Source organism: Nematolebias whitei, chromosome 3 (assembly GCF_014905685.2).
Source record: "Nematolebias whitei isolate Nwh7 chromosome 3, NemWhi1, whole genome shotgun sequence".
Taxonomy (NCBI): Eukaryota; Metazoa; Chordata; class Actinopteri; order Cyprinodontiformes; family Rivulidae; genus Nematolebias; species Nematolebias whitei.
This window is the reverse complement of record NC_056500.1, coordinates 57,788,632-57,801,716: the sequence shown is the minus strand read 5'-3', so window position 1 is coordinate 57,801,716 and position 13,085 is coordinate 57,788,632. Positions and strand designations below refer to the sequence as shown.

Genomic DNA, 13,085 nt, shown 5'->3' with positions numbered 1-13,085 from the left:
TCTGTCTGGATCTCTGTCTGTTTATCTGTCTGTCTGTGTCTATCTTTCTGTCTGGATGTCTGTCTGTCTGTCTGTCTATCTATCTGTCTGGATCTATGTCTGTCTGTCTATCTGTCTGTCTGTCTGTCTGTCTGTTTGTTTCAGAATCAGAATCAGAATAAGCTTTATTATCATTGCACCGAGACACAATGAGAACATGTACATGCAGTCATCCAAAAGATGGACGGAGTGCATGAAGCTGCTACTATAACTAAGCACGGCCTTTCTTATCCTTTTTCAGAATAATAATCTTAGCTAGGAAAAGGGGGAGAAACATGAGGGTAGATTGTTGTATTACAAAAAAAGATGTGATACAATAGATGAAACTTTTGTCCTTGGTTACCCATGACTCAGGAGAAATTTGATAGTTGGCCCGTTTCCGAGGCCTTCAGGGAGTCAGATTCAGATAAGCTTTGATTGTTGATTTTCTTCAGGCAGACTTTTTTTTTTTTTTTAGTCTTGAGTCCATCTGGACGTTCTAGTTCCGAAATAGCCTAATTGTGGATTCCATTCCACTGATCCATGCTATGAGTCTCCCTCAAGGTTGAACCCACCACGCTGACAAGTCCCAGAAGCCGCAGGTGGTCTGTGATTCTCATAAATCGCCTCCACCTTACGGTTTAGCTCATAAACCAGTTGATTTAGAGTACCTACAGCACGGACCAATCCTTCCTAGGGCAATTTTTCTTTAGAAAGAATAATGTTATTCTTACTCTGATTTTATTTTATTAAAAAGCAAAAACTTGTATGGACTTTACATCTTAATCAATAAAAGAATAACAAACAATTTTACCCAAAGCTACTCCAGACTTGAACATGTGAGACCTGAACTCCCTGGCATTTTTATGACCTTTTTACTGTAAAACACAACAGACATTATTTGTTTGTTTGTTTGCAGCAGAGGTAATAGTGATAACATGGCTGATGGAGTTCAGTTTGATGAGGGCGGTCATATCCAGACTCATCCTGAGCTCTCATCACGCTCAAAGACAAGAAATGTGGAGCTTGACCTGAATTTCTGCTGTAGTTTTTAACTAAAGTGGGCGTAGCTAGAGTGGGCAGCTGTGGCTGAGTGGTTAGAGCAGTCATCCTCCAATGCAAGAGTTGGGGGTTCGAATCCAACAGTAGTCACATGCCGAAGTGTCCCTGGGCAAGACACTGAACCCCTCGTTGCCTCTGATGTGTGTCCCATTGGTGTATAAATGTGATAAAGCTCTGATTAGTCTCATTGGAATGATTTGTTCAATTAGCTTTTCAGAGATCTAGTAGAGTGCTGTATGAATGGTTACATGAGGCACAGATTGTAGTGTAAAGCGCTTTGAGTATCTCGATAAGATAGAAAGGCGCTAAGTACAGTCCATTTCCATTTAAACAGAACAAACTGGACATTTTCTTTTTGTCATCTCACGTTGGGATGAAGGGAGAAACAGGGCAAAAATAGTGCTAAATACATTAATTAAGTTATAAAATTCAACAAATGAAGTTGAGTTGTACAAACAAAGCCATTATAGAATAGGACACTAATTTTTTTCTCTGAAAATCACCGTGTTGCATTAGTGCAAAAAGCTTTTGTTTACTTTACGAGTTAGTTTTAAATGCAGTAGGTGATAGGTGAGCATTCAAATTGATTGATAACTGGATCAATTATATCACAGGTACCAATTGTGCAAACTCTGGTGAAGATTCTCAGTCATCCAGGACATGGTAAATTTACAAAAAGTTCAAGATGAAACCAGCTGAACTTTATTTGTAACAGAAGACATTTTGCTTCTCATCCGAGAAGCTTTTTCAGTTCAAAGAACAGTAAGTATGAGGTTCAAGTTATAAAGCTGAGGTAAGATACATACATTCGTACATATGCAGATTGACCTATCACACCTCACAGTAGGGGTTTGTTAAGGTTTTTGTTAATCTAATTCACACAGTTCTTTGAATTGAGAAAGTTTCTTGGATGAGAAGTGAAACGTCTTCTGTTACAAATAAAGTCCAGTTGTTTTTGTCTTGAACTTTTTTGAATCAATTGTGCAAACAAATCTCTGACAAATAGGAACTACAAAAAAATTGTAAAATCAGTTTACTGTGATTCTGGTGTCCATTTTTTTTAATTAAAATGTCACAACAAAAATTCAACTCTGCAGGTGATTTCTTGTGACCAGAATCTGAACAGATGTTGTGAGCTGCTTGAACTCACCGCACAGATCCAAGGCCAGCTGTTTACCATCCTGAACCTCACTGCAGCTGAGGGTATGCTTCACAGTCAGGGCTTCTTTTACCGAACAACCTTTCAGAACTGTTTTAATATCTTTAATTGTAACTTAGGTGGTCACTATGCTGGAGTTGACACTCTGAAGATGCGGCTTCTCCCATGGCTTGGAACCTGTTTCTCTATGTCAAAGCCTTCAGTCACAGACAACACCAGTCTGCAGCTCATCCAGGTACTCCCTGTGATCCACCAACTCCATTTGCTCTGTTGTGTTTATCATCATTGGTTGTTTCTGTCAGGACTCAGCAGAGATGGACAGAAGACTCAGTAAGCTCTCTGTCTCCCATGAGAGCAACATGAAGAAGATGGAGGTTCAGCTGTGCTCCACTCGCCTCCAACTTGAGTCGGTCAGAACAGAGTGAGTCAAACATCATGCCTCATGTTGACGCAAAGTTAGAAGAGGTGAAGCATTCTGTAGATTAGAGCCACACACTCATTTATTTTAACAGATTCATGGATGTTCAGAAGGAGCTGGATGAGATGAGGAGCAAATCAGCGACCACTCTGCTAGCCACAGAAGATGAAATCTTACAACTTAAAGCAGAGTAGGTGATACATGTAAAGGTTATCATATGAAAAATAGGCCTAGCATTTCTTACATGTATCTTGCTCACTGTTTTTTATACAAGAGGTTGAAATGTTTCTGTCTGGTGGTTCATGAGGTATTTTGCCAATAAAAGGACACACAAACACACAAAGACAAAGGAATAACATTACAGATCTTTTCTTTTATAGATGCGAACTTTGTATTTCAGTTTGTGTTCTGCCAACGAGCAAGTGGAAACTTATAGGAGGAAGCTGAATGCCCTTGATGACTACGAGCGCCAGATTTGCTTGTTGAAGGATGAAGTGTCTTATCTGAACACAGAGAAGGCCAAGCTGCTTGACAGGTACATCCGCACCTGCCAACACAGCTCTCTTCTTTGGAGCGGCTGTGGCTGAATGGTTAGAGCAGTCGTTCTCCAATGCAAGAGGTGGGGGGTCGAATCCACCAGCAGTCACATGCCTAAGTGTCCCTGGGCAAGACACTGAGCCCCTCATTGCCTCAGATGTGTGTCCCATCGGTGTATGAATGTGATAAATATATCTAGTAGAGTGCTGTATGAATGGATAAATGAGGGCACAAATTGTAGTGTAAAGCACTTTGAGTGTCTTGATAAAATAGAAAGGCACTATATAAGTACAGTCCATCTACATAACTGATGTTTTCCTTTCCCTTTTCAGGTTGGTGCGAAGCCGCTCTCCAAGCCCTTTGCCCCAGCTCAACCTCTCATCCAGCCCCGTGAGGAGTGAGTCGCCCAACAGAGCCCAGCTCACTCACTCCTCACGCCACGCACGCCTCATCTCACGCTTCAGTGACCTGTATGCCGTGGAGCGTCTGGAGGCGCAGAGCATCCTTCGACGCTACATCACCAACTTGGAGATGGTCCAGAAAATCATCTACATTGCTGTTGTGGTATGACTACATTAATCATATGTCAGTGAAAAAAAACATTAGAAACACACAAACAACTAAAATAAAACAAATCAGGAGTTAGTGCTTTTGAGTTTTGTGAGTTTGCAGTGTATGTTTTCCCTGTTTTAGGAATCCTTTCAAACAGCTAAACTGGCCTATCGTCAGTTCAAGCTGCGAGTGAGAAACTCGCTGTCCTCGTCCAACTTTGGTCCCGAGAACCTTGAGGATTCAGCTGTGTACTACATTATCCGCAACCTGGACCTTTATGATGTTCAAACCAGTGTCAATGTGAGACAAAACACTTTCCTCATGTGACGTGTGCATCATTTATTATATTTATTTATTTATTTACAAATAGAACATTTACGACAGAATAATAAAAGTTGCCAATTCAACTACAGCCTGACACTCCAACATCAGATTTTTTTCTATAAGCTCAAATATAATTTGGGATTTCCGTTTCTATCCAAAGAAACTGAATTTTTACAGAAAAAGCAGCGTGAATGCTGAGGATCGAATGATTTACTTTGTTGAATAAGCTGAAATTAAGTTGTTAAAGCTAAGGGAAGCAGAACACTAGCTAATAGCTAAAATGAAGAAAATTAGCTAAAACTAAAGAAGCAAAATGCCTCTAGCAGCAAAGTGCATTACAAATATAGCAAATTGCTAGCTAAAATAGCAAGACACTAGCTACACTGGAATGTAGCAAAACAAGGCCAGCAAGAAGCCAAAAGTATCAGAATGCTAACAAAAGGCTAAAAGAAGAAAACACAACTAAAATTGGCACAATGCTAGCTAAAAGTTGCAAAACACTATCAAAAAGGTAAATATGTCATGGTGGAAGGAAGATGAACCAAGGAGTGCAGGCTCAATACAAGGAGCAGCGTGTCAACCAAAACTTTTAGTAACAATAAAAATAAAAATAATGATGATGTGACAGTAAAAGAAGAGTCACCAACAGGAAACCAGGACTGACATTACAATTCATAATGCTCCACAGCTGGAGGAACAGAGACACAAGGAATGAAAGGAGGCAGACTGATAAAGCAAATGACAAACACCTGAGTGATGGCAAACTGGAATAGTTGATAGTGGGCAGGGTGAGATCAGAGCTGACTGACTGATGACCAAACTGATCAAACTGAAAGTGGCTGAACTGATGGCAGAAAACCAAACGATCAAGAAACAGAACTCAAACACAAGGATCCCAAAACACTGTGAAAAAGGCATAATCACCACAGGAGGAATAAATCTCATACTGATCTAAAAGAACTAATAAGTAACCAAAATACTCAGATCCTGATAATCAGAATGCTTTTATTATCCTTGCACAGTGAAGAACAATGAAATTACTTTCTGTACAGCCTTCCTAAAGATGGACAGAAGTGTACAGGGGGCTGCAGCTTCTAAGATGCACTGCCCCTGTTGCTTAGATAAGAAAAAGGGAAGAAGACATAAGGAGAGAGGTATAAAAAAAAAGGATCTCTCACACCGTGTCCTTGACAGGGCATGGTTTGAGGCATAAAAAATTACCACAGCAAAGCAACATAAATGGACATAATGCATAAGCATGTTTGCCTGTGGAGGCATTGAGTTTGAGGGAAGGTCGTAGCCAGAGCACCCCCCCCCCCCCCCACCATAGTTCTGATAAGAGGTGTTTGTTTATCAGCCAGCTCAGTTGAGCTATGTCACGTCCACTACCTTGGGGGAGGGCGGGGGTGGGTAGGTGGATAGAGGGTCTTTGTTTCCATAACATCCAAGGAGAAATTTGAGATAGTCCGCCTTCCAAGGGCAGGTCCTGATTCAGTTTGGGGTCAGGCTGAACTCGTAAATTTCCGTGTCTACCTTAACAGTCTCACTGGTACATTCTCTCATGGTGACTCCAAACAGCCAAATTTGATTACTTATGCCAAGTCAAGCTTACAGCTTTTCCAAGATTTATTCCTTCCAACCATTCGTGGACACTGCCAGAAAGTTCAAAAGTCCTAATAAGGATCAGCCTGCTCAGCTTGATACAGCACCATATATAGTTTGTACATAGGCTGAGTGCTGCTAAGCTCGGCACATTCTCCATAATTTGTCAACAATCCAGAATTCCACCAACTCCAAACTGTAAAAAAGTAATCAATCAGAGGAAACTGTTCAATTCTGAGTTATGTATTTTAAAGCAGGCATCTAGAAATCAGGGGAGAAAATGGCGCTCCACTAAGGTTGAAGAATTTTATTTAACTTTTAAAGATAGTCTAACATATAAGAAAGCTCTCCGTAAAGCTAGAACGTTATATTGTTCATCTTTAATAGATGAGAATAAAAATAACCCTAGGTTTCTGTTTAGTACTATTGCTAGACTAATTAAAAGTCCCATTTCTGTTGAACCATGTATCCCTACAACTATAAGTAGTGATGACTTCATGAGATTCTTTATAAATAAAATTATTTCAATTAGAGAGAAAATTCAAACCATCCTTCCTTCTACTATCCTTAGTTACCTGTCAAATGAGGCAACTTTAAAAATTCACTAGAGCCTGATTTATGCTTGGACTGTTTTTGTCCTGTTGAGCTCTCTGAATTGTCAAAAATAATAACCTCATCCAAACCATCCACATGACTGCTAGATCCCATCCCAACCAGACTGTTTAAAGAGGTATTTCTCCTAATTAATGTCCACATTTTGGATCTACTTAATTTGTCTTTAATGGATGGTTATGTACCACAGAGTTTAAGGTTGCTGTAATTAAACCTTTACTTAAAAAGTCTGATTTTGATTCAGAAATTCTGGCCAACTATAGACCTATATCTAATCTAACGTTCATCTAAAAAATTCTAGCGAAAATAGTTGCAGGTCAGTTGCGTGAACATCTACAAAGAAATAATCTGTTTAAAGAGTTTCAGTCAGGGTTTAGAGCTTATCATAGCACAGAAACAGCACTAGTAAAAGTCACTAATGATATTCTCATGGCCTCAGACAATGGACTTGTGTCTATACTGGTCCTGTTAGACCTCAGTGCTGCATTTGATACAGTTGATCACAATATTTTACTACAGAGGCTTGAATATGATATTAGGATTACAGGAACAGCTCTAAAATGGTTTAAATCATATCTATCTGATAGATTCCAGTTTATAAATGTAAATAATAAATCTTCTTCATACACCAAAGTTAGTCATGGAGTACCTAAGGGCTCAGTGCTTGGGCCAATACTCTTTACTTTATATATGCTTCCATTAGGTAAAGTTATTAAACAGCATGGGATACATTTTCATTGTTATGCTGAAGATACACAATTATATTTGCCCATTAAACCCAATGAATCCATCCAATCAGCTACTTAGACTTACAAGCATGTCTTAAAGACATAAAAAACAAACAAAAAAAAAACTAATTTTCTCCTGTTGAACACAGACAAGACTGAGGTTTTGGTTATTGGACCTGAGCACCTTAGGAATAAATTTTTCAGTCTTTCTCCCTCCTTAGATGGCATTACTCTGGTCTCCAGCTCTAATGTTAAAAATCTTGGTGTTATTTTTGATCAAGACATGTCTTTTATCCACCATATTAAAAACGTTACTAGAACTGGTGTTAGGAGAAATCATATTTCTCCAGTTTTAGTTTCTCTCCATTGGCTCCCTGTCAAGTCCAGAATAGAATTCAAAATCTTACTTCTAACCTACAAAGCTCTCAACAACCTGGCTCCATCTTACTTTGTATATTCGAGATCTTATTGTTCCATATTTTCCGAACAGAGCACTTTGCTTTCAGACTGCAGGTTTACTCGCGGTTCCTAGAGTTTCCAAAAACAAACTTGGTAGGCAGATCTTTCAGTTATCAGGCTCCTCTCTTGTGGAACCAACTTCCAATCTCTGTCCGTGAGGCTGACACATTGTCTAGTTTTAAGATTAGGCTTAAGACTTTCCTTTTTGCTAAATTCTATAGTTAGGGTCAGCTTGGGTTTCCATGAGCTGTCCTTTAGTTATGCTGCTATAGGCTTAGACTGCTGGAGGATAAACTGACTAATTTTTTTCACTCTGCTACTGTCTTTACTTACTCTGCTCAACCTGTTTTGTATTTGTAATTATTTTTTCTACATGTGTTTACATGTGTTTTTTTGTCTTTCAGATACACCTGGATCTATACCTGGACCTACCATTCTGTGTTCGTCTGTCTCTCCTTCCTGTCCTCTCAAACCAGCCGGTCAAAGCAGATGGTCTCTTGTCCTGAGTCTGGTTCTGCTGGAGGTTTCTTCCTTTTAAAAGGGAGTTTTTCCTTTCCACTGTTGCCATTCTGATTACTTAGGATGGGAGACTGTGAAGAAGTCAAGATTCAACTTGTCTGCTGCTTCCTTAGATAGAGAACTTTACTAATTGGCTTTTCTATGTATGTGAATGTTCCTGTAAAGTGCCCAGAGACAACTGCTCTGACACAGTGGAAGTCAGTGGGAGTTAGGATCTGTGAACTGCACTCTGGGAGGATTTGAGGGAAAAAAAGAGAAAAAAATAAAGTTGTATAAACAGAAGTCGCGGCAGCACGGTGGCGCAACTGGTAGAGCTGCTGCCTCTCAGCGAGCAGGTCCTTGGTTCAAACCCCGGTCCAGGGGCCTTTCTGGGTGGAGTTTGCATGTTCTCTCCGTGCATGCGTGGGTTTTCTCCGGGTGCTCCGGTTTCCTCCCACAGACCAAAAACATGCATGTTAGGCTGATTGGTAACTCTAAATTGTCCCTAGGTGTGAGTGAGAGAGTGAATGGTTGTTTGTCTCGTTTGTCTCTATGTGGCCCTGTGATGGACTTGCGACCTGTCCAGGGTGTACCCCGCCCCTCGCACAGTGATTGCTGGACATGGGCACCAGCGACCCCTGTGACCCAAAATGGAATAAACTGGTAAAGATAATGGATGGATGGATGGAAAACAGAAGTCTTAAAGCTGACATACAGGGTGACAAACATCTTGACATTTTAAGTCAATCAAATTCAGTTCATTTTATTTATATAGCTCCAAATCATGACAGAAATTGTCTCAGGATACTGAACAGAAATATTCACATACATACAAAAGCAAATTAGTAAAAGTTCTCTAAGGATGGAAGCCAGCAGACTCGCTAAATCTTCACTTCGTCACAGTCTCCCATCCTGAACAAGCATAAAGGCAACAGTGGAAAGGAAAAAAACTTATTTTTAAAAGGAAGAAACCTCCAGCAGAACCAGGCTCAGAACGAGCGGCCATCTGCTTCAACCGGCTGAGTTTGAGAGGACAGGAAGGAGAGACGAACACAGAATGGCAGGTCCAGATGTAGGTGCTGTTGAAAGAAAGGCCAAAACAAACAAACAAAACAAAACAAAAATACATGTCAAGGATAGAAAAAATAAATAAATACAAAACAGGGAGAGTAAGTAAAGAGAGCGGCAGAGTGAAGAAAATTGCTCAGTTTGTCCTCCAGCAGTCTAAGCTTATAGCAGCATAACTAAGGGACAGCTCAGGAAACCCAAGCCGACCCTAATTATAGGATTTATCAAAAAGGAAAGACTTAAGCCCAGACTTAAAACTGGACAATGTGTCAGCGTCACGGTCAGAAACTGGAAGTTGGTTCCACAAGAGAGGAGCCTGAGAACTGAAAGATCTTTCTCCCATTCTACTTTTGGAAACTCTACGAACCGCAAGTAAACCTGCAGTCTGAGAGTGAAGTGCTCTGTTCGTAAAATATGGAACAATAAGATCTGTAATTTAAGATGGAGCTAGGTTGTTGAGAGCTTTGTAGGTTAGAAGTAAGATTTGAATTCAATTCTGGATTTGACAGGGAGCCAATGGAGAGAAGCTAAAACTGGATTTCTCAGAATCAGATTTAAAGTAAAATTCATGTCAGTTCTGTGGAAACCTACAGTTTGTTCAACAAAACTTTTAGTATGACATTAAACAACTTAAACATTCTGTAGTAAAATTAAACAATTGTAAAGCACATTTCATGACCCAGTTAAATGCTAACAATTTTATTGGGACACATTTCTGAACTACAGAGCTAAAATAAAAGGTTGGATTTTCTTACTTATTTATTTTTATGTGAAAAATATTTGCATTTTGGTGTTCGTTTATCAGATTTTGTCCACTCCTTATGATGTATTGCTACCAAAAGTCATGGCTCATGATTCTTGATTCAGCCACGTTTTGCCATATTTTGCTTATAGCCCAACAAAGTTAAGTCTGATGAAGTCTTTTGGATGAAGGACGAAACATTCTCAACAAAAAGAAACCGTCCAGAGGACCTGACAACTTTGTTGGATTTTTCTACCTGGATCAATGAGCATGAACTTTGATGATTTTTCTTATAGTTTTTTTCCCAAAGTTGTAAAAGCTGTTGCAAATCAGAAATCGTGTTGAAAACAAAATATTCAATACTTTGACCGAATAGTCAAAAAATTAAAGCACTGTTAACAGTTATTTGCTTTTTTTATTTGTCTCACCATGTCTCCCCCCCCACCCCCCCCCCGATCTTAGGATGTGATCAATGCCATGAACGTGAATCCTCGGATCTCCTTCCCTCCAGAGGTGGACTTTGCTCTCATCAGTACTCTGATCAGAGAGACCTGCAGGGTGGCCTTTGCCATGCAGACCTTGGAGCCACCTCTTGACTTGGCCTTTGGAAGTGATGGAGAACTATACAATGACATCAAGTCAGTCCCATTCAGATAGCTGCTTTTAAATAATCATTTCTCTGCAGAAAGTTTAAAGTAATGTTCAGTGGATGCAGTTTATTGCAGTGATCAGTCTGCAGCCCCACAGTGATTGTGTCACGTTTCTACCAGCAGATGTCATACTCCACTCTCAAATGACACACTTACAGCTCCATCTCCATTACAGCTCCAGACCGGTTCAAAAGGAAGTTAAATGTTGGATCCAAAACAGTGGCCCCATACTGAGAGATTATATTGATCTAACAGACTGGCAGGTTTTCAGAGAAGCTGCTGAAAATGGAGGATCGCTTGATCTGGACTAATGCGCTTCCTCAGTTTTGGGTTACATTAGCACATGTACTGACACCGTCTCCATCATAAGATATGTTAACTTAAAAGTTACCTGAACAGAAAACCTTGGCTGAATGCAGATGTGTGCACCCTGCTGGAAGCCAGGAACACTGCTTTCAGGTCTGGAAACTCACAGGAGCTGAGTAGGACAAGGAAAGAGCTGGTTGCTGGTATTAAGAAGGCCAAGGCTACATATGCACAGAGGATTCAATTCACCTCACAAGACCCTCGGAGCATGTGGAGGGGCATTAAGTGCATAACAGATTATAAAGGAAAGAGCGAACAATGCCGCAAAGACCCATCTCTGCCTGATGCCCTCAACAAGTTCTATGCACGCTTTGAAGACCCGAACAGACCAACCAGCACCAGACTCACCTCACCACCGGATGAAGAGCATCTCAGCGTGACCTCAGCCAAAGTAAGGAGTACTTTCAGGAGAATGAATCCGCACAAGGCAAAAAGGAAAAGTGTTGAAAGAATGTGCCGATCAGCTCTGCGAGGTGCTGGCAGACATCTTTAACACCTCACTTACCCTGGAGACAGTTCCCATCTGCCTGAAGACTGCCACCATCATCCTAGTCCCAAAAAGCTCTACAGTGTCTGATCTGAATGACTATCGGCCAGTGGCCCTCATCCCGATAGTCGCAAAATGTGTCGAAAAACTGGTCATGACTCGCATCAAAACAACCATCAACATCAACTAAGACCCTCATCAGTATGCATACTGTGAGAACCGATCAACAGAGGATGCCATGTCCTCTGTGGTCCACACTGTTCTCACCCACCTGGAACAGAAAGACTTCTTCACATCCGCCTTCAACACCATGATCCCCCAAACCCTGATGGACAAACTGTCCACACTAGGACTAAGCCCCTCCATTTGCAACTGGGTACTACACTTCTTAACAAACAGACCACAGTCAGTGAGGATCCACAACTTCTTCTCCTCCACCATAACCCTCAGCACTGGCTCTCCTCAGGGATGTGTGTTGAGCCCTCTCCTGTTTATTCTGCTCACGTATGATTGTGCAGCTACCCATCCAGGCTGTCATATTGTAAAGTTTGCAGATGATACAGCGGTGGTGGGATGCATCACAAACAATGATGAGTCCAGATACAGGCAGGAGGTGGAACACCTGGAGATCTGGTGCAAAGAGAATAACCTTCACATCAATGGGAAGAAGACAAAGGAGATGATCATAGACTTCAAAAGGAAAAAAACACTCCTACACCCCCCTGAACATAAGAGGATCTGTGGTGGAAGTGGTCTCCAGCTACAAGTACTTGGGTGTGCACATGAATGACGACCTCAGCTGGAGCAACATCACCACCAGTTTGATCAAGAAAGCTCATCAGAGACTCTACTTCCTCAGGCGGCTGAGACGAGCTGGACTGGGAAGCTCAGTCCTCACCTCCTTCTACAGGTGTGCAGTGGAGAGCATCCTGTGCTCCAGCATCAACGTGTGGCATGGAGGCTGAACAGCTGCAGAAAGAAAAGCTTTGCAGAGAGTGGTGAAGGCTGCACAGAAGACTGTTGGAGTCAGTCTCCCCACCATCACAGACATCTACACCTCCAGATGCAGGAAGAGAGCCACCTGCATCATGAAGGACCCCACTCACCCAGCACACACAATTTTTGCACCGCTCCCCTCAGGCAGGATGTTGAGGAGCAGTAAGTGTAGAACCACTAGACTGAGGAACAGCTTCTACCCTGAGGCTGTTAGACTCATAAATCTCTAACCAGAATAATCACTGTGGGGAAAAAAAAATTCACATCATGTTGCTGCTGATCTGTTTCATGTTTCTGTGTTCATGCGTGCTCATCTACTCACACAGACTCATGTTCGTGCTGCTGTTCGACGTAATGTTTTTATGCTATTAGTGCTTAGTGTATTTTTAGTTGATTTTTTTTTTTCTTAGTTCATATCTTAGATGTTATCATTGTTTTTCTTTTACATTTTATTGTTGGATGTAACTGGGACCCTGTGTACATAATGTCGTTCCACCACATGTACCACATGTGGTGGAACGACAATAAAGAAACTCTGACTCTGACTATGATCTCTCTGCCAGGTACCGTCGCAGCTACAGCTCTGAGTTCACAGCTCCTCTGGTGATGTACCATGTGTGGCCAGCCTTGACGGAGGGAAACACTGTGGTTGTGAAAGGCGAGGCTGTGACTCGGAGAGGAGCTCCAGTAAGGAATCTATAATACTCAGAATGAATGTAGAGACTGGACTCTGTGTGATAGGCTCGTGTGTTTGTGTGTGTGTGTGTGTGTGTGTGTGTGTGTGTGTGTGTGTGTGTGTGTGTGTGT

General features: G+C 41.3%; 1 protein-coding gene across 1 annotated transcript in view; it reads left to right on the top strand.

Annotated features, from left to right (window-relative positions):
• Window positions 1-13,085, top strand: part of spata18 (spermatogenesis associated 18) — a 16,460-nt gene that overhangs the window by 2,778 nt on the left and 597 nt on the right. The window contains exons 2-10 of the mRNA XM_037675056.1: window positions 2,178-2,283; window positions 2,359-2,474; window positions 2,542-2,660; window positions 2,752-2,847; window positions 3,058-3,192; window positions 3,527-3,758; window positions 3,888-4,046; window positions 10,242-10,417; window positions 12,842-12,965. Of these exons, the coding sequence (XP_037530984.1) occupies window positions 2,178-2,283; window positions 2,359-2,474; window positions 2,542-2,660; window positions 2,752-2,847; window positions 3,058-3,192; window positions 3,527-3,758; window positions 3,888-4,046; window positions 10,242-10,417; window positions 12,842-12,965 (1,263 nt within the window). The remainder of the gene's footprint in view (window positions 1-2,177; window positions 2,284-2,358; window positions 2,475-2,541; window positions 2,661-2,751; window positions 2,848-3,057; window positions 3,193-3,526; window positions 3,759-3,887; window positions 4,047-10,241; window positions 10,418-12,841; window positions 12,966-13,085) is intronic.